We start from the raw sequence: 19997 nt of genomic DNA, 5'->3' as shown, positions 1-19997 counted from the left end.
ATAACATTTCAGTTTCCAGAGTGAGCAGAGTCTAGTGAGATTGTTATACAGATTCACTGGGAATTGAAGTTCAAATGAATGGACTAGGTCTTTGTAGCAGAGAATTCTCTGATCCCCACGAATCCTAGAAATCCTTATAATCGAGCCATGGCCAATAAAGTGGCATTAAACTGATATAACAATGCTGGCCAGCTACATGGTTAGCTGATTTGTAGAACTACAGAATATAAACTGAGGAAGTGGAGAGGTAGAGGCTGAAATAGTGACACCTTTGCCCTCTGATGGTTCAGTGTATTCACATTTACTTCAAGCCAGAACTATATAAATTATTGTGTATAGAATTACCCTTCTGATATCAAATAAAATTGAATGGGAGTTTTAGGCTTCGGTATCATCTCCATGATAGCTCATTATTTACAATGCAAATATCTAAAAAAACAAAAAAACTCCAAAACACTGCTGCAAGCATTTCGAATTGGGGAGATGCAGCCTATATCTAAGTCTGCATTTGCAATGTAAAATTAATGTAGTACTGTATCTACCATGGGTTCAATGCTGTGGGATTTTGGGAGTTCTAGGTTGGTAATGGATCAGCACCTTTTTAGCTGAAAAAACTAAAGATCCTGTAAACCTACAACTTCGATGATTTCCATAGTAGTCAATGGTGTCACGTTGCAGTAATGCCACAGTGTAATTGCATCCTAAGTTTCCCATTCAGAATATTTCCTCACTTCTTCCAAGTGGAAATGTTCAACAGACAGCTATGTAAGTTTTAGGGATGGGCAGCATCCTGTTAGTAACATAAGGGTATGTGTTTCTTACATCTGCTTATATCTCTTGTATGAGGGTCCTTTGCAATCCATCCCACATCTTTCTCTGGCAGCTATCAAGCCCCAAGTTGGGCTGTTGCTGTTGACCGATGGGAACACAATTCATATGGTGAAGGGGTTGCTTTGGGCTCCGAGGACAAAGAAAAACAGAGAATACTCAATTTGCGCACTTTCACTTAGTTTCCCCTCTGAACTGAGACCAACTACTATTTTGTCTGAACTGTCCACCTCACTAAGTAGAGTTGGCAGGGACCCCACTGTGAGATGCAGAGTGTGAGTATTGTCTCCGTTTACTTGATGTGGGGTCTCCACTGTTGTTGCTAGCATAGAAGTGCAATTTCTTTTTCCACTACAGCAGGTTGCGATGTCCTCTAATGGCTCGCATTACTTCCTATCTGGCATCCATTAGGGTGGAAAAAGTGATATTTCTAAATTTAAAAAATGGTAGGAAAATTCAAAGACCGGCAGTCCAAAAATACATGTCTTACAAAAAGTCAGAAAAATCAGTGAAGTACTAAAATTAAAAACACACTTGAGTTTAATATAGTATTTGGTCAGAAGTTCCCAAAGCAACCTTCTAAACAGCAGTGGACTAATAAAAAAAACTGAGATGCTCTAGTTATGACCAAACCTAAATGCAACAAGAAATGAACCTGGCAGACATTCAGTTCTGCAGTTACGGAAACATAACCTAGAGTCTCCATATTCATTAACCCTGCATACTCAGTACTACAGAATGACAAAATCTGGATCTATATATACCTACATATTCTGGGGTAAATTGTCTGGAGCTGCCTCAGTGCAGCCCAGGAGCCCTTTTGGCATCTAAGCAAGGGTGCATTGAAGGCACTGTTCAAAAGCAGCTCTCTCGCAGAAGATTTGCTGGTGACTTTGCTTCTCCTGGACTCAGATTGGTGCCGTTGTGGCCTCACCAGAAGCAATGTCACCAGCAAAGGCCAAGATCCAACACAATCCAGGTCTCCACACTTCCAAAACATTAGAATGCATTTTTTTCCTTGTGCTGAATTTTCTTGTGAGTCCCGCCATGTGGATTCCTTGCAGCTGCTGAAAAATGAGCCCACTTTATTTTACCCATATCGATATAGTCATAGTCGCCACTGACATGATTCCAAATTCTCTCCCAAACTTGTTTTACCAGGCAGCAACTGCACCAAGAGAAGGTTAATTCTTTTGGGGATTAGGGCACAGAAAAATGACATTTCTGAGTTTGATTGGGGGGCGGGGGAGCTGAGTCTAAGTGAAGGAGGGTCTACCCTAGCAAACCTTTTGTATTGTTACCCCAATACCCCATGCATATGGGATATATTGAGTATGGTGATCAGATCATGATATGAATAAACATAAGAGTGTAAATAATGCACCAGTAAGGACTTCTCGCGGACCACCATGAGAATTTCGGGGGGGGGGTGAAGCCCCTCAAGCCCCCCCCCCCCCCGGGCTACATGCCTGAGTACAGGCCAAGGTGTTTAGGCACTGTACCCAGTGTGCCAATCACCACTGGGACCCCCTTGACTGGCTTGTGCCAGAGTCTTTGCAGTTTGATCTTTCAATCCTCATATCATATCAGCTTTTCCAGTTGTTTGTCTTCAATCCTGCTGTCACCTGGGAATGCAACACTGACCATCCATACTTGGTTTTTTAACATGATCGTGAGGTCAGGAGTATTGTGCTCCAAAACTCTGGCAGTCTGAATTCGGAAGTCCCATCATCATCATCATCCTATTTGGATGATGGGCAACGTTCTTGCAGACGGCCGACTCTCTCACACCAGAAGCGACTTGCAGTTTCTCAAGTCACTCCTGACGAGAGAGAGAAAAAAATACTTCTGTGGTTTAAGTAATCACTAATCACCATGCGGTCCTTTCAGCTAGTTCCGGGATTTCCCCATCGAAACCACTTTCTGCAATACCGGTTTGGGGATGCATTTGATGGTCAGTGTGGAAGGAAGGAAGGAGGTCCTTCTTGGCTTTGGACCGCAGGGAGGGGCGCGGTCCCTTTAACAAGGCAAAAGGCTCCTCCCCGGTCTACTGACTCTTCGGAAGGGTATTCCTGCCTCCAAAGAGGCGGCGGCTTCACAACTCATTGTGGGCTGTTATGGAATCTCTGGTCTTCATCTGGGTTCTGTTGCGCGTTTTCCTGGCTCTGGGGCTCCTGGCTTTCGGGCTGTATTGCGGCTACATCCAATGGGTTCATGTCAAGTACGACCACATCCCCAGCGCCCCCCGAGCCAGGTGAGAGAGAGAGAGAGAGTGGCAGCAGAAGCACCACTGGTTGGCTTCTTTGCATCTGCACCAGCAGCATCTTCCTTGCTCTGCCAAAATATGCCACCTGAACATTAGGAAGAACTTCCTGTCTGTGAGAGCTGTTCAACAGTGGAACTCTCTGCCCCGGAGTGTGGTGGAGACTCCTTCTGTGGAGGCTTTCAAGCAGAGGTTGGATGGCCATCTGTCAGGGGTGCTTTGAATGCGACTTTCCTGCTTCTGGTCAGAATGGGGTTGGGCTGGATGGCCCATAAGGTCTCTCTCTTCCAACTCAATAATTCTATATCGGAATATAACGGGTCGCTTTCCTTATTTATTTATTTATTTATTATTTAAACTTATATGCCGCCACTCCCCTGGGGCTCGGAGCGGCTTACAAGAATGGCTAAGATCTAACAAAATTTAAAAGCAATTTAAAACAATTTAAAAACAGCAGTATCAAACATTAAAAGCCTGTCGAAACAGGTATGTCTTACATGCCCTGCAGAAAGCTGGTAAGTCCCGCAAGGCATGGACTTCAGGTGGCAGAGTATTCCAGAGTGATGGTGCCACTGCTGTGAAGGCTCTGCGTCTGGTTGCTGTTAGACGCAAGGTCTTGACACTGGGGACTTCCAATAGATCTTGGTCCTCAGAACGGAGGAATCTCTGGGGTTGGTAGGGGGTGAGGCGGTCCCTCAGATACATCGGCCCCAGACCATGCAAGGCCTTAAAGGTGAGTACCATCACTTTGAAAGTAGTAATAATTTATTTATTATTAATTTATTATTAGTAGTAATAATTTAATGTTTGCCTGCCTCTCCCTGTGACTCAACGTAAGGTCTAACTTTTTAAAAACACAGAGATAAAACATTCTTGAAACACATATAACAAATATACACAGGTACAATACCAATTAAAATCCATCCTCTTTGTTTTTTTCCCTGTCAGGAGTGACTTGAGAAACTGCAAGTCGCTTCTGGTGTGAGAGAATTGGCTGTCTGCAAGGTTGTTGCCCATCCGGTCTCCCCTGGGCAATGTCCTTGCAGCCGCTAATTCTCTCACACATGAAAAAAATATTATCGTGAAAGGTCTGAGTCAATATAACTTCTCCCTGAGAGGAGGACATGCACTCTGTTTGTGCTGATAATTTACTTTACTGTGAAATTCATCCATTAATTTACACTGGGCCCATTGTATCCACAGGGGTTGGGTGGTGGTGATATTCATTTATATCCCGTTTATATCTCTTGATTGAGGGCCCTTCCACACTGCCCTTTATCCCAGGATCTGATCCCAGATTATCTGTCTTCAACTGGAATATATGAGTCACCACTGGCAAATAACCTGAGATAATCAGAGATAAAGGGGCAATGTGGAAGGGCCCTGAGACCCAAAGTGAGTTTCAGGACTTTCCAGAGATACTTTAAAAAAATGGAGTTTACAGCCCATGTTATCCAATTGCAGTGACATAAATGTGCACGTTTTAGTGTGCCTGTATTCATGTTGCTGCCATTTACTAACAATCCTCAGTAATTGGAAATCATGAATTCATATCTCATGGATCCGGAGGGCCCACTCCATACTAATTTCTCCTCTCTGACTCTCTTTATCTCCCTGCTCTCGGTCCCAATGGGAACGAGAGACAGGGCCTTCTCAGTAGTGGTGGCTTCTTGGCTGTGGAACTCCCTCCCCAGCAATGTTAGATCAGCCCCCTCCCTCGTGACCTTCAGAAAGAGAGTGAAAATGTGGCTCTGGGATCAAGCCTTCAGAGAACAACCATAGTGCAATAGATTAACTGGAATTACGTGCAATGACTACCGGAATGACTTGGGTTATGATTGCAAATAGCATGGATTTATAGTGATTGCAATATTTTCAAAAAGTTTAATGTCTTTTAATTTTGATTTTAATTTCAATTTAAATGTTTGTTTTAATTGTATATTGTTGTTAAGGCATTGAATTATTGCCTATCTGTAAGCTGCCTTGAGCCCCGCTCAGGGTAAAGAAAGGCAGGGTAGAAAATATTACATTAATAATCTTGCAATCTAACTTTTTGAAAGGCAGTGTATTATCCACAGCTTAATCATCTCCCCCTTTTTTAAAACAGCTTTTTCTTTGGTCATCTTCCAATCTTGTGGAAAATGCTGAAGAACAAGGAACTTGTGCATGATCTCTTTCTGCAATGGTAAGTTTTATGGAAATTATTTGGATAGCTCGACATAAGAGACCGTGAACTGCAATTCTGGTGCTTTTAAAGTTTCTTCATCTTTAGGATTTAAATGTCTAAATAAGATCTGTTTTTTTTAAAAAAAAATGAAAAATTAACCTTAAACATTTTATTCATAAAGATTCAAACTACAGGAAAGGAGATTCCACCCGACCATTATTAAGAAGAGCTTTCTAACCGTGAGAGCTGTTCAGCAGTGGAACTCTCTGCCCCATAGTGTGGTGGAGGCTTCTTTGGAGGTTTTTAAGCAGGGGCTGGGTGGCTATCTGTTAGGCGTGCTTTGAATGCAATTTTCCTGCTTCTTGGCAGGGAGTTGGATTGGATGGCCCATGAAATTTCTTCGAATTCTATGATTCTATAATCAGTATTGATTTTTCCCCCGGTAGAGTTAAATTAAATATGTAAGAAATTTCAAAATGTTGTTGTTTTTGAGGAATTAGATATTTGGGTGTAACCAAATGTATTGTTTGCAGATTCAGAAATTTGCTTTGGTTATTCTTAGCAGCCGGATGTATATCATTGAACAACAATTTAATACTGTATATGTCTTCTAGAGCTGATCTGAAATTGTTTTTCTCAGTGGCTTTTGGTTATTTGTAACCATCAGCCATGAAAACTGTTGTAGTAGAGCCTGTTAGTAATGATGCAAGCAGTAATCCAGGCACGAGCAGGGGAAAACAGGTTACTCGGGAGCAGGAATCTGATGATGAGCAACAAAGGAAAAGGATATACTAACAGCTCCTACAGATGATGAAACGTTTGTGGGTTTCTCTGTGGATGATGGGTCATGAAGTGATGGGAATGGGGATGACACATTGGATTGGACTAAGGTTAAGGAGGTGTAAGCTGTTTGTGCAGAACCAACGTCTAGTGATACTTTTATGGGCTTCTCAGGAAGTGAAGACTGGCAGTCGGGGAATACAGCTGAATCTTGGGGAGACCCAAGTCTTGACAGGAGATGGAGAAGCTGAAGGGATGGCATCAGGAGTTCACGCATGAATTTGGGAACAGCTGCAAAGGATAACGATGGGGCATTGGTGAGCTCAACTTCGGATGAGGATGATGTGTAATAAAAGAAGGGTCAGAAATGGGGGAATCTTTGCAGAAAGCAAAGTGTTGCTACGATCATGTATCGTGTGGTTTTGTCGCTGCCTGTTTTCGTGTTGGGCTTTGGGTCCGGGTTCTGCAGCCTGGAGTTCCTGTTCCTGTGTGCTTTTGACTTGGATTGACTTATCGTAAGTGTGGATCAGGCCCGTAGCCAGGATTTCGTTTTTGGGGGGGGGGGCTAATTTTTTTTCAAGGGGGGTTTCGGGGGGCCTGAGTTTTGGGGGGGGGGGCTGAGTCTGAGTGAAAGAGGGTCTAGCCTAGCAAACCTTTTGTATCATTACCCCAATACCCCCATGCATATGGGATATATTGAGTATGGTGATCAGATCATGATATGAATAAACATAACAGTTTAAATAATGCACCAGTAAGGCCTTTTTGCGAACTACCATGATAATTTCGGGGGGGGGGGGCTGAAGCCCCTCAAATCCCCCCCCCTCCCTGGCTACATGCCTGGTGTGGATTTTTCCCTTCCTGATTCTCGGACTGACTTGATGACAACGCTGCTTAACGGACTTTGGAACAACGCTGCTGACGGACTTCGGATCACTCCTACGTCGCCTTCTGGACTTTGTTTGACTTCGGTTTCTCTTCCTGTGGTTTCCATTTGCTGTTAACTGTTTGAGCGCGGCGCTGTTTGTTTACTTCTAGTACTGTGTTTTAATCCGGATCTTTTCTCTGGTTAATCCAGATTATATTTCCTTTTGCTCTTTTTCAATCAAGTTTGGTTAACTTTTGAGTTTTGGACTGAGGCACTGAGTTTTAAGTGTCTCTGAGCTCCTGTTCTTTGTTGCAATAAACTTTACTTTGGAACTAACCCTGTGTATGGCCCTTTAAGGCGTCTGTGTCTCAACAAAAACGGCTATGATAATTATTCGTGCCATTTGTAACATCTATTTATATTTTGTCTTTACAGGGCTGAAGAATATGGACCAGTATTCCGTTTCAATGCCTTTCACAGAGTCTCCTTGTTCATCCTAAGTCCTGAGGGCATCAAAGTATGTTATGAAATATTACTTTTGTAATGATGAAGACAAATATAACAAACATACTCAAGCCATATTTATTTATTTGCCATACTTATACCCAGCCCCTTCTCTATCGCATGCAGGGAGACCCAAGGCATCTTATAGTAGCACATACATCATGCCTCAACCGCAATTACCTAAAATTTAAAAATTGCAACATATTAAATAGAGTTAAAACAGATTTGAAGTTCAAAACATGCCATCCAAACAAAGCTGTTTATGTTCTGTTTTGTTCTCTGAAATAATAATACTTTTATTTATTTATTTATTTCATATATTTATATCCCGCCCTTCTCCCCACAAGGGGGACTCAGCGTGGCCTCACATGAGCATCAGAGGATGCTAACAGCATAAATACATAAAAATTACAATTCACAATAAAATCATTTTAAAACATTATATAACATCATCAGTAAAATTTAACAATAAATTAATAGTAAGCCGAGCCGGGAGAATCCATATCGCAAAATCCAAATTTCCTTTTTCTATTGCCTCTGGCCTCTAATCGAATGCCTGGCCCCAGAGCCAGGTATTCAGTTGTTTTCTAAAGGACAGGAGGGAGGTGGCCAACCTAATATCCTTATGGAGAGAGTTCCACAGACCGGGGGCCACTACTGAGAAGGCCCTGTCTCTTGTCCCCACCAACCGCGTTTGTGAGAGTGGTGGGATCGAGAGCAGGGCCTCTCCTGATGATCTCAAGCTTCGTGATGGTTCATAGCAGGAGATACGTTCGGACAGGCAATCTGGGCCAGAACCGTTCAGGACTTCAAAGGTTAAAATCAGTACTTTGAATTGTGCCTGGAAGCTAATCGGCAGCCAGTGGAGCTGGCGCAACAGAGGAGTGGTACGCTCCCTGTACTCAGCTCCAGTTAACAACCTGGCTGCTGACCGCTGGACTAATTGGAGTTTTCGAGAAGTTTTCAAAGGCAGCCCCGCTTAGAGAGCGTTGTAGTAGTCTATTTGGGATATAACCAGAGCGTGGACCACCGTGGCCAAGTCAGACTTTCCTATTCTATGTGAAATAAGACAGAAAATATATTCCATTTTCAAAACTTCATAATCATGTTTTTGGCAGGAAGATCAAATCAAAACAGTCTACAAAATGAAACTAATATGTATAATGCTTTTGGTAAAATAGTAACATTTTACAGAACATTTTACCAAGGGGCTGTGGTGGTGTAACGTGTTAAACTGCTGAGCTGCTGAACTTGCTGAACGAAGGGTTGGCGGTTCAGATCCTTGGGATGGTGTGAGCTCCCTGTTAGTTCCAGCTTCTGCCAACCTAGCAGTTCGAAAACATGCAAATGTGAGTTGATCAGTAGGTACCACCTCAGCGGGAAGGTAAACAGCACTCCGTGCAGTCATGCCAGCCAGATGACCTTGGAGGCATCTATGGACAATGCAGGCTCTTTGGCTTAGAAAGGGAGATAAACACCACACTCAGAGTCCAAAGGGGAAGCCTTTACCTTTATCTGTGTCTCATTGTTTCTAGTCCTTGAATGTTTGCCTTTGTGTTTGTGTATGCTGGAATCCGTCCCGGGTCCTCTCAGGAGACAGGGTGGAATACAAATAAATAATAATAATAATAATAATAATTATTATTATTATTATTATTATTGCATATGCTGTGCATACTTAGACTAACTTCTGCTACGTGATTATATAAAAGTAGAGGCACTCATTTTATGTAGTGGTTTTTTTAAAAACAAATGAAACATCTCTGAAGTGACCATTTGATTATTTATTTCTTGTAAGAAAAAAATATTTTTGGCATAGGTGATAGAGATTTATTTTCTGTATCAATTCTACTTGAAATGGACTGACTAGAAAATTTAATTTTAGGAGTACTTGATGTTGCCACAATACCCAAAAGACCGATTTTCATATGAGCACCTTCACACTGTGTTTGGTGTAAGGTAGGTTAATATAAAGTTCCATTGCACGTGATGTTTTGTTAAGAGAGTGGACCAATATTATTACTCAGTTGTAATTCTCAAGGTGACTATGTAGATGATTTCTACAGTGCTACATATAAAGTTTTGTGTTAGAAATAATTGAGAATTCAGGAATGGACCAATGAAAATTGTATATGAATTGGTGAAAACTATGTATTAATTATGTCTCCAAAGTTCTGGGTGATCTCCCCCTTGTTTCATATTAACATTGAGCAACACAAATAAAATTCAAGATCTTGAGCAGGAGTTTTTCCCCCTATAATCTGATGTAAATCCATTTCCGTCTCCAGACCAAGTTTAAAACCAGATCAGAATGAGTTTAGAGATGATCTATTTTATCCAGAAAGGCCTGGAGTTGCAACAACACTGTTGTTGAGAACCTTGGTCTCAAAACAGAACATTCGATACTTATACAGACATTATCCAACTCAATTATATGTCATTATGTTTCCCCCCAGTGTTATTAATGTTCTGATCACAGTTTCAAATAACTGAAAATGAATGTTAACATGGTTTTCTCAGTTGGGAGATCATTTGGCCAGGATGTGTACTGGAGAGATAGCTTTATTTATTTATTTATGAATATTTATATGCTGCCCTTCTCCCCCCGAAGGGGACTCAGAGACTCATAAGAACGAGAGCGTAGGAGAGATGTGAAGTGAAAACATTATACAAGATCTATAGCCTGTCCTTCTTCAAATCATGTTCGGTCGATCAAAATATAACCAGTACTGGCTCTAAATAATACAGATTCCTTTCTCTGCTTTTTCCAGATCTTTAGGAAATGGGTTAGTAACAGATTGTGAATATGACCATTGGCACAAGCAGAGGAGAATTATGGATCCAGCCTTCAGTCGAATGTGAGAAAAAGTAGATTTTTGAAGTCGGGCTTTCTCAAAGGCTGATATGGATTTTAAAGGGATTTTAGCCCATGTTAATGACCCACTGCAGAATTTTAAATGGGTTTCTATGGGTGGGAAGACAGATCCCTATGTCTCTTTGTTGTAATATCAGTGTGTTCTCTCCTTTTGTCATGTTCAAAACATACCACTGAGTAGACTGTTTCATCTTTCAGAAGCTAAGGGTCCTTCCCAGGCATGTAGCCGGGAGGGGGGGGGCTTCAGCCCCCCCCCCCCGAAATTCTCATGGTGGTTCACGAAAAGGCCTTACTGGTGCATTATTTAAACTGTTATGTTTATTCATATCATGATCTGATCACCATACTCAATATATCCCATATGCATGGGGGTATTGGGGTAACGATACAAAAGGTTTGCTAGGGTAGACCCTCTTTCACTCAGACTCAGCCCCCCCAAAACTCAGCCTCCCCCGAAAGTCCCCCTGAAATTTTTTTAGCTCCCCCCCCCGAAACAAAATCCTGGCTACGGGCCTGGTCCTTCCACACAGCCCTATATCCCAAAATATCATAGAATCATAGAATCAAAGAGTTGGAAGAGACCTCATGGGCCATCCAGAAAGCAAGATATTGCATTCAAATCACCCCTGACAGATGGCCATCCAGCCTCTGTTTAAAAACTTCCAAAGAAGGAGCCTCCACCACGCTCCAGGGCATAGAGTTCCACTGCTGAACAGCTCTCACAGTCAGGAAGTTCTTCCTAATGTTCAGATGGAATCTCCTCTCTTGTAGTTTGAAGCCATTGTTCCACGTCCTAGTCTCCAAGGAAGCAGAAAACAAGCTTGCTCCCTCCTCCCTGTGGCTTCCTCTCACATATTTATACATGGCTATCATATCTCCTCTCAGCCTTCTCTTCTTCAGGCTAAACATGCCCAGCTCCTTAAGCCGCTCCTCATAGGGCTTGTTCTCCAGACCCTTGATCATTTTAGTCGCCCTCCTCTGGACACATTCCAGCTTGTCAATATCTCTCTTGAATTGTGGTTCCCAGAATTGGACACAATATTCCAGATGTGGTCTAACCAAAGCAGAATAGAGGAGTAGCATTACTTCCCTAGATCTAGACACTATGCTCCTCTTGATGCAGGCCAAAATCCCATTGGCTTTTTTTTGCTGCCACATCACATTGTTGGCTCATGTTTAACTTGTTGTCCACGAGGACTCCAAGATCTTTTTCACACGTACTGCTCTCGAGCCAGGCGTCCCCCATTCTGTATCTGTCTAATCTGTCAAGATCATTTTTTATTTATTTATTTACTTACTTACTTTGCTTATATCCCGCTGTATCTCAAGCCCGAAGGCGACTCACGGCGGTTCACAAACAGTAAAAACAGTAAAAACAGTAGAAACAGCAGTGGTTCCATACAACATATAACAATTGACTTAACACATTATCCATAAATTACCAATAAGCAATTACAATGCACAATTATTACAAAAAACAACCGTACCCAATCTTCTCATCATCCAAGCGTAGTCCAGGTTCGTCGTCCATTGTTCCATTCCTATGTTCCATTACCAGATTGCACTAAATTACTCAAACGCCTGCACAAACATCCAGGTCTTTTTTCAGCAGCTTTTATTAATTTCAGTTACCTGATTGGCCTCACGGAAACATTCAATGACCAAGCAGAAGAGCTTATGATGGAACTGGAGAAAAAGGCAGATGGAGAAACCAAAGTGGATGTGATGGACCTTCTGAGACGGGTGACGCTGGATATCATTGCAAAGGTTGTGATTACATGAATGTTCCTTTTTGTGGATGCAGAATGTGATGAAGAGACCAACACTGCATCAACTCAAGACATATATTTAATTACTCAATGAGAATGTCACAATGCCAGGGCTCTGCCGTATTCAGGTAGAGATGAACCAAACAAACTTCCAGTTTGTGCTAAACAATTTAATTAAAACAGCACTTACTTTCTGGCTATTTTAATAATAGGGCGGCTTACATGAGGCCAAGCCAAAACAGCAAATTACAATAAAACAAAAACCGAAATGCAAACATAGTCCAAAATATAAAACATAAACATAGCACTCAGCCACAGCATATAAAACAAAAACCGACAGCAAACACTGTTGCAGGTTCAAGATAACACCATAGTCAAAAGGTCCAGTTCAGTGCTCAAACGCTCAGAGTTCAATGAGCAAGTCCAGGGATCAAGAGTCTATACCGTAGTCAGAAGCCAGTCCAGAGATTCAAGGTTCCAGGGTTCCAAGAGTACAGGAGACAGGTCAGAATACTGAAAATCCACAAACCTGGGGGAAACCCAGCAGCATTTACCACTAAAATAAGACAAATACTTATCCCTGAAGATCATTCCCAAGGCTAGCTCATTATATCCAGAAACACCCATCTGCAACCTATCTCTTGCATACCTTCACCCTTAATTGCTTTCATCCATAACCTCATACTTACAGATTACTCAACTCTTTAGAACTAAGACTTACATTAACCCTTCCATCACCAACAGCTAGGCCTGCCACCACCAACCACCATCATACATGACAGAGAAGTGGAAAGGGTTCGGAAGGAGCCATTCTCACTGTTAATTTGGTAATCCCCTACGAATCCACATGCTCTAAGATCACCTGGGGAGGCTCTTCTCTTACTTCCACCTCCATCTCAGACACGGTTGGTGGGGACAAGAGAAAGGGCCTCCTCGGTTGTGCCCTCCCCCCACTTTGGAACTCCTTCCCCAGAGAGATTAGACTAGCACCCTCCCTGCCCACTTTCTGCAAAGATCTAAAGACATGGATGCTCCACTGTGTTTTAACTAGACAATTCCCTATATAGCTGGATACAGCTAGGACCTAAAATCGTGTCCTCGCACTTTACTGTTTGTTTTTTTTAACCCAAAGCTGTAATGACTATTTTACATGGCTCTTATCCTTATTGCTGCCATATGACTGATGCACTTTATTCACTAAGCCCAGGCTCATGGGCTGATGCGGCCCTTTGGCCTCTTCTATCAGGCCCTCGCCTGCCTCAGCTCTCCTCTGCAGACGCAGCAGCCCGCTGAATCCCTGGCAGAGAGGAAGGCTAAGGCAAACACACAGCACTGGTAAGCGCTCTCTGGAGAGTTCTCATCAGCGCCGTGTTTCTCCTTCTCCTCTGAGGGGAAGCAGGGGGAGAAACATGGTGCTGGCAAGAGCCCTCATGAGCACCCTGTTTCTCCTCCCTTGAATCTTGGGAAGGCGAACTGCCTTCCCAAGACTCAGAGGAGAAGTGAGAGAGTGTGCGTGCCTTCCCAGGCTTAGAGGAGAAGCAGAGGAGAAAAAGGACACAGGAGAAGAGGTTCTCTCCAGCTTTGTGTTTTTCCTTCTCCTTTAGGCTTGGGAAGGCTTAGATAAGAAGTGGGGGAGAAACTGGTTGCTGGAGAAAGATTTCTCTCCAGTTCCCTGTTTCTCCTTCCCCTTTGAGCCTTGGGAAGGTGATGCGACTTTCCCAGGCATAGAAGAGAAGCGGAAGAGAAACACGGTACTGTTGAGAATGCTCTTACAAGTGCTATGTGTGTCCTTCTCCTCCTCCCACCCCTTCTTCCCCAACCCCACCCTTTCCCACCCCCAGCTGTTCCAGCCCAGCCCCTTCCAAACCTAGCCCCAACCACATCTGGGCCAAACCCACTCCTTCCACCCCCATCCATGCTCCCTCCTGACCCAACTTTTGCAACTGGGCCCAGAAGGCGGCCCCAGGGGGAAAAAGGTTTTCCCATGCCTGCACTAGCCCTGTCATTTAAATTGTTGGTGTACCTGTCCACCCACCCATGACGAGAAATTGAATCTTATATTGGTTGTTGGTTTTGATGCCTGATTTTATATATTGTTATAATGTTGTTTTTATTTTGTTTCATACTACTGTTATGCTTTTTAATGTGTTACATTTTAATTGTGCTGATAGGGCTTGGCCCCATGTAAGCTACCCGAGTCCCTTTGGTGAGGTACAAAATGTATAATGAATTTATAAAGTGGCCCAGGGTGTGCATCATAACCAGCAATGGTTGGTCTTTGGTATCTTCTGGCATTTAATTCCAGGACTCCTGTCAATACCAAAAATTGTCGATGTTCCCATTATATACAATGGTGCATTAAAATGGTGTTCCTGGTTTAAAATAGCAAATCAAGGTTTGTGTTTCCTGTCACTTGACAAAAGAATCAGTCTCCTGTTAATTTCTATGTCCATCAAGATTCTTAAAATTTCGCAAGAAAATTCATGTGAACTTTATATTTACTGAACCAATGAAGTAGGTCAGCAGGTTTGGTTATGCAAAAAGTATTGCTAAATTTCCAGAAATTTTCACATGAAGTACACATCTACTGAACCAATGGTGTTGGACAGATTATTTGATTGTAGAAATTTAATCTGGGTTTAAACAAAAATAGACAAATTTGTCATGAATTAATGATGTTCTTTACTGTGTTTCTACATGGGTGCTAAGGTAGAAAACATACCATTTCAAGTTTTCAGTTGCTGTATCGGTCTGATGAGATGCATATTTATTATGGCCTTAGTATAGATGGAGTTAGAAGAGAGCCCAAAGGCCATCTATTCCAATCTCTTTCTGCCATAAGGGAACATACAATCAAAGTGCTCCTGACAGACTGCCATCCAGTCTGTGCTTAAAAATGTCTTGGTCTTTGAAGCAACAGAAAACAATCTTATCTCCTTCTCAATCTGACATCCATTAAAATATTTAAAGATAGTTGTTATGTCCTGTCTTCACCTTCTCTTCTCCAAGCTAAATATACTCAGCTCCCTCAGCCTTTGTCGTAGGGCTTGTCTTCCAGACCTTTGACCATTTTGGTTGTCCTTCTTTGGACCCGTTTCAGCTTGTCAACATTCTTCAGTTTTGATGCCCAGAACCAGACACACGATTCCAATGAAGTCTGACCAAAGCAGAATAGACAATGATTTCCCTCAACAACAACAACAACCCAAAGCAGAATAGACAATGACCTCCCTCAACGACTTCTAGTCCTCATATCTTTGACCTTATATCTGTTAATATTATTAGGTGGCTTTTGGCCTAGAATTGAACACCTTACATGATGAGCAGACGCCTTTTCCACACGCAGTGAACTTGGTCATGAAAGGAGTGACTAATAGTCGCATGCCTCTATTCAAGGTCAGTACAGATTCTTGAAGGAGCTGGGGGTGGTGACGGCCGACAGGGAGCTCTGACGTGGGCTGGTCCATGAGGTCACGATGAGTCGGAGACGACTGAACAAATGAACAACAAAAACAGATTTTTTGTTCGAATTCACTCTTGGGATTGTTTCTCAAACTCACTCATTCTACATTTGTACAAACCTAGAATTGGAATTGGTAGCCCCTGGTGGTGGGGCGGTTTAAACTGCTGTGCTGCTGAACTTGCTGACCAAAAGGTTGGTGGTTCGAATCCGGGGAGTGGTGTGAGCTCCCGCTGCTAGTCCCAGCTTCTGTTGTGATTGTGGTTGTAGGTTAAGGCGTTGAAGTCTCCAGTGTAGTGTACGATATTTCAGATTGATTGACTTCATTGAGCTCCACAATGTGGGTGCCATTCTTAGTCATGTGGCACTTTGTAAGTTCCATACTAAACTGTTTCTTTATTTCTTTATGAAATATACATGGCATTCTTCAATGTAAGTTTTCAAGGTAGCATACAAGTAATAAAATAATATTTTACTCATTAAAACGTGTGTCAAATGAAACAGCCACAACAGCAATGTGTAACAAATTTGGCTGGTATTTTCATTACTGGACTGTAGGGTATCTTCTGTTCACTCCCACCTTAGCAGAAGAGACAGGTCACTGTCATACTCTCATTAAAATTAAGATTATTAACTGTTTAGTATATGCCAGGAAACAGAAAAACTGTGAGAGAGATTCAGGAAAGCTTGAGGCTGCTACGTCGTACTGGGAAAGAGTGCATTGAGAAGAGGCAAAAGGCCATTCAGAATGGAGAAGAGGTTCCCTTGGATATTCTCACTCAGATACTCAAGAATGCTGGTAAGAGGCTTACTGTGGATAGAAACTCGGAAATACCAATGAATTGTTTAATTCAATTATTTCTTCTTCTTCTTCTTCTTCTTCTTCTTCTTCTTCTTCTTCTTCTTCTTATTATTATTATTATTATTATTATTATTATTATTATTATATTTGAGAATATTAAATCTTATAGGATGTATTCATTATGTTATAAGTATCATAGTAGTAATCCTGGGGAAAGGCAGAGTATAATTCCAGTAAACCCCCGGTGGTGCAATGAGTTAAACCTTGTGCCGACAGGATAGATGAACTAAAGGTTGTCGTTTTGAATCTGGGAAGCAAGGTGAGTTCCCATCTGTCAGCTCCAGCTTCTCATGCGGGGACATGAAAGAAGCCTCCCACAGGTTGGTAAAACATCTGGGCATCCCCCGGGGAACGTCCTTGCAGATGGCCAATTTTCTCAGACCAGAAGCAACTTGCAGTTTCTCAAGTTGCTCCTGACACAAAAGAAATCCAGTGAGAATTTTAAAAATACTCAGTATAATAATCATTACAGGAAGCCCTCATTTATCTGATGGGTTATTGTCAGAAAACAGAAAAGCTTAGAAATGCCAGATTGAACTAGTAATGGTACTGAGTTATTGATAACAAAAAAACCCAATAACAACATCATACCAAAAAAGCAGCAGCAGTAATTGAAAGAGGGTTGAAAATGCATGGCTATAATTTAGATCTGTTGAAACAGCGGACCATTCAAATATGAGTCACTGAGAAGCAAGGAATCAGGCATGTAGCCAGGAGGGGGGCCTGAGGGGCTTCAGCCCCCCCCCCCTGAAATTCTCATGGTGGTTCGCGAAAAGGCCTTACTGGTGCATTATTTAAACTGTTATGTTTATTCATATCATGATCTGATCACCATACTCAATATATCCCATATGCATTGGGGTAATGATACAAAAGGTTTGCTAGGGTAGACCCTCTTTCACTCAGACTCAGCCCCCCCCCCCAAAAAACTCAGCCCCCCTGAAATCCCCCCTGAAAAAACCTCAGCCCCCCCCCCCCCCAAATCGAAATCCTGGCTACAGGCCTGCAAGGAATATTTGTATTATGCAATTAAATAAGTTCTATAATTGCGGTATTGACATTTATGGTATCTTTGATTATCTTGAGTGATACATTGTTATGTTCAGCAAATATTATATTGAAGTTGGAGCCCCCGGTAGCACAGGAGGTTAAACTACTGAGCTGCTGAACTTGCTGACTGAAAGGTCGGTGGTTTGAATCTGAGGAGTGGGGTGAGCTCCCTCTGTTAGCTCTAGCTTCTGCCAACCAACAGTTTGAAAACTTGCAAGTGTGAGTAGATCAATAGGCACCGCTCTGGTGGCAAGGTAACAGTGCTCCATGTAGTCATGCCAGCCACATGACCTTGGAAGCGTCTACAGACAGGGCCGGCTCTTTGGCTTAGAAATGGTGATGAGCACCATCCCCCAGAGTCGGACATGATTAGACATAATGTCAGGGGGAAACCTTTACCTTTACTGTATTGATGTTATATAGCTGATCAAATCAAAATATTAATACTTCTGCAAAGTTCTACTCTGTCACAACCTTTTGGTCTCATGTTCAAATACTATGCCAGCAGAGCTAGGTTGTACTAGCTGGTGAGGCTTTGAAGAGATATACCAACTTTTCTTTCTTTCTTGCCTTTGTTAGCTCAAGAGGAACACCATGATTTTGAAAATATGTTGGACAATTTTGTCACCTTCTTTTTTGCAGGTTTGTGTATTGTGCTATCCTTTGTAATACATAAGCACTGTTATGTACTTTACAGGACAGAGATTAAATAGCCTTTTCTTAGGACTGCATTGTAGGGGTGAGATAGTGAGTGTGAGATCTGTGAAATACTTTTCCTGTTTGTTTGTTTGTTAATTTAATGTGTGTGGGGGGAGATACTGTTTTTGTGGTTATGTCTGGTATAAGTGGCAGTTGGTAATAGTAAGTAGAATGTAGCTGTGTAGTTTTGGTGTTAGATGTCACAACACCTTGCTTATTTGTATTAATATTGCTGTTCTGTTCTTTCTTTTTCAAATAAGAATTACTTTAAAAGGAAAAATTAAAAAAAAGACCTCACAACCAATAGACCTCACAACCTCTTTGAATCTGAGTTGGCCCTCTTAAGTATGATTGATTTGGAAATTATGATTGAAAGAGTGTTTAGAATCTTGATATGCTGAATGACAACAGTTGCAAGATTGTTGTACAGAAAGTACTGGGAAATAATGAGTCCAAATATTGTAGAATAGATACAAAATTAATGGATTGTTGTAGGTTTTTCAGGCTATATGGCCATGTTCTAGAAGCATTCTCACCTAGGAACAATTGGGTTTATATATCTGTGGAATGTCAAGGGTAATCACAGCTAATCGCCTCTCAACAAAGGATTCCCCAGGCACTAACAAGTCACACCAAAAAACTGCCAGGCCATCAAATGCTAATCAAGGTGGCCAATTGAAACTGTCACACCTAGCTCCAACAGACAAGAGTTCTTTCTCCCACCCTGGACATTCCACAGATATATAAAAGCCATTTTCCTAGTTCCAACAGACCTCACAACCTCCGAGGATGCTTGCCATATATGGAGGCGAAACGTCAGGAAAGAATGCTTCTGAAACATGGCCATATAGCCTGAAAAACTTACAACAACCCAGTGATTCCAGCCATGAAGGCTTTTGACAATACAAAAAATTAAGGATTTTGGCTGAATTAGATAAATAGACAGTGTTAATAAAGACAACTATAAAGACTTATTTAAAAATCTGGCAACCTTTTGCAGACTATGTCAAGAAGGAAAAGGGAGACTGGTTTTGATATCTAGAGAAGAAAAATATTTTCTTTTCATAAACAAAGTAAACATATTAAATGCAATTTAGAGGGAAGGAATAATATAAATAAGTTAACATAATGCAATCAGAAAAAAAGACAGTTTTAATGGGTCATGGGAATAGGAATGGCATACTGTCATTTGTCTCTTTCTCTCTGTATATATACTATATGTCATCGCATTTTAGTCACCACCACATAATAGTCTCACCCTTGTTTATAAGGTTCCAAAATGATTTTTTTTGTTTTCCTTGCATAATAGACATAACCTCATTTTGGGCTGATTTTTCATTCCTCCCTTCATTATCCAAAGGCAAGGCAGTTTAAAAATTATAAAATTGAGGTCTCTGAAGCTTAACTCCTTTTCTCTCTGTCCTTCTGAGGCAAAGCAGTTTACAAAACCTGGAATGGAGTTTGTTGGAGAAATGTGGAAGGAAGGATGGTCCAATATCCAGAGACTTCTGTTCCAGTTTATATAAACTGATTTATCTCGGAGGAAAAAGAAAGGAGAGAAGACTGGAGCTTCCATTTTGTAGTTTTAGAACTGCCTTACCTTTAGGGAAAGAAGGAAGACTAGTGGAGTTTTTTCCCTTTCTTTTCTGAGTGTTAAAGCATCATACTGGCTGGATTGGTGGTTTGAGATGAATTGTTGTTGTTGTTCATTTGTTGAGTCGTCTCCGACTCTTCGTGACCTCATGGACCAGCCCATGCCAGAGCTCCCTGTCGGCCGTCACCACCCCCAGCTCCTTCAAGGTCAGTCCAGTCACTTCAAGGATGCCATCCATCCATCTTGCCCTTGGTCGGCCCCTCTTCCTTTTACCTTCC

At 41.9% G+C, this 19997-nt stretch overlaps 1 protein-coding gene across 1 annotated transcript in view; it reads left to right on the top strand.

Annotated features, from left to right (window-relative positions):
* Positions 1-2945: 2945 nt before the first annotated feature.
* Positions 2946-19997, top strand: part of LOC132762560 (cholesterol 24-hydroxylase-like) — a 31438-nt gene continuing 14386 nt past the window's right edge. Inside the window, exons 1-9 of the mRNA XM_067462986.1 lie at positions 2946-3082; positions 5199-5276; positions 7342-7423; positions 9296-9369; positions 10182-10268; positions 11914-12052; positions 15340-15450; positions 16157-16313; positions 18006-18068. Coding sequence (XP_067319087.1) covers positions 2946-3082; positions 5199-5276; positions 7342-7423; positions 9296-9369; positions 10182-10268; positions 11914-12052; positions 15340-15450; positions 16157-16313; positions 18006-18068 — 928 coding nt within the window. The remainder of the gene's footprint in view (positions 3083-5198; positions 5277-7341; positions 7424-9295; positions 9370-10181; positions 10269-11913; positions 12053-15339; positions 15451-16156; positions 16314-18005; positions 18069-19997) is intronic.

The sequence above is a fragment of the Anolis sagrei genome, chromosome 1 (assembly GCF_037176765.1).
Source record: "Anolis sagrei isolate rAnoSag1 chromosome 1, rAnoSag1.mat, whole genome shotgun sequence".
In the NCBI taxonomy this organism is placed as follows: domain Eukaryota; kingdom Metazoa; phylum Chordata; class Lepidosauria; order Squamata; family Dactyloidae; genus Anolis; species Anolis sagrei.
This window is presented reverse-complemented; position numbering and strand designations above follow the sequence as displayed.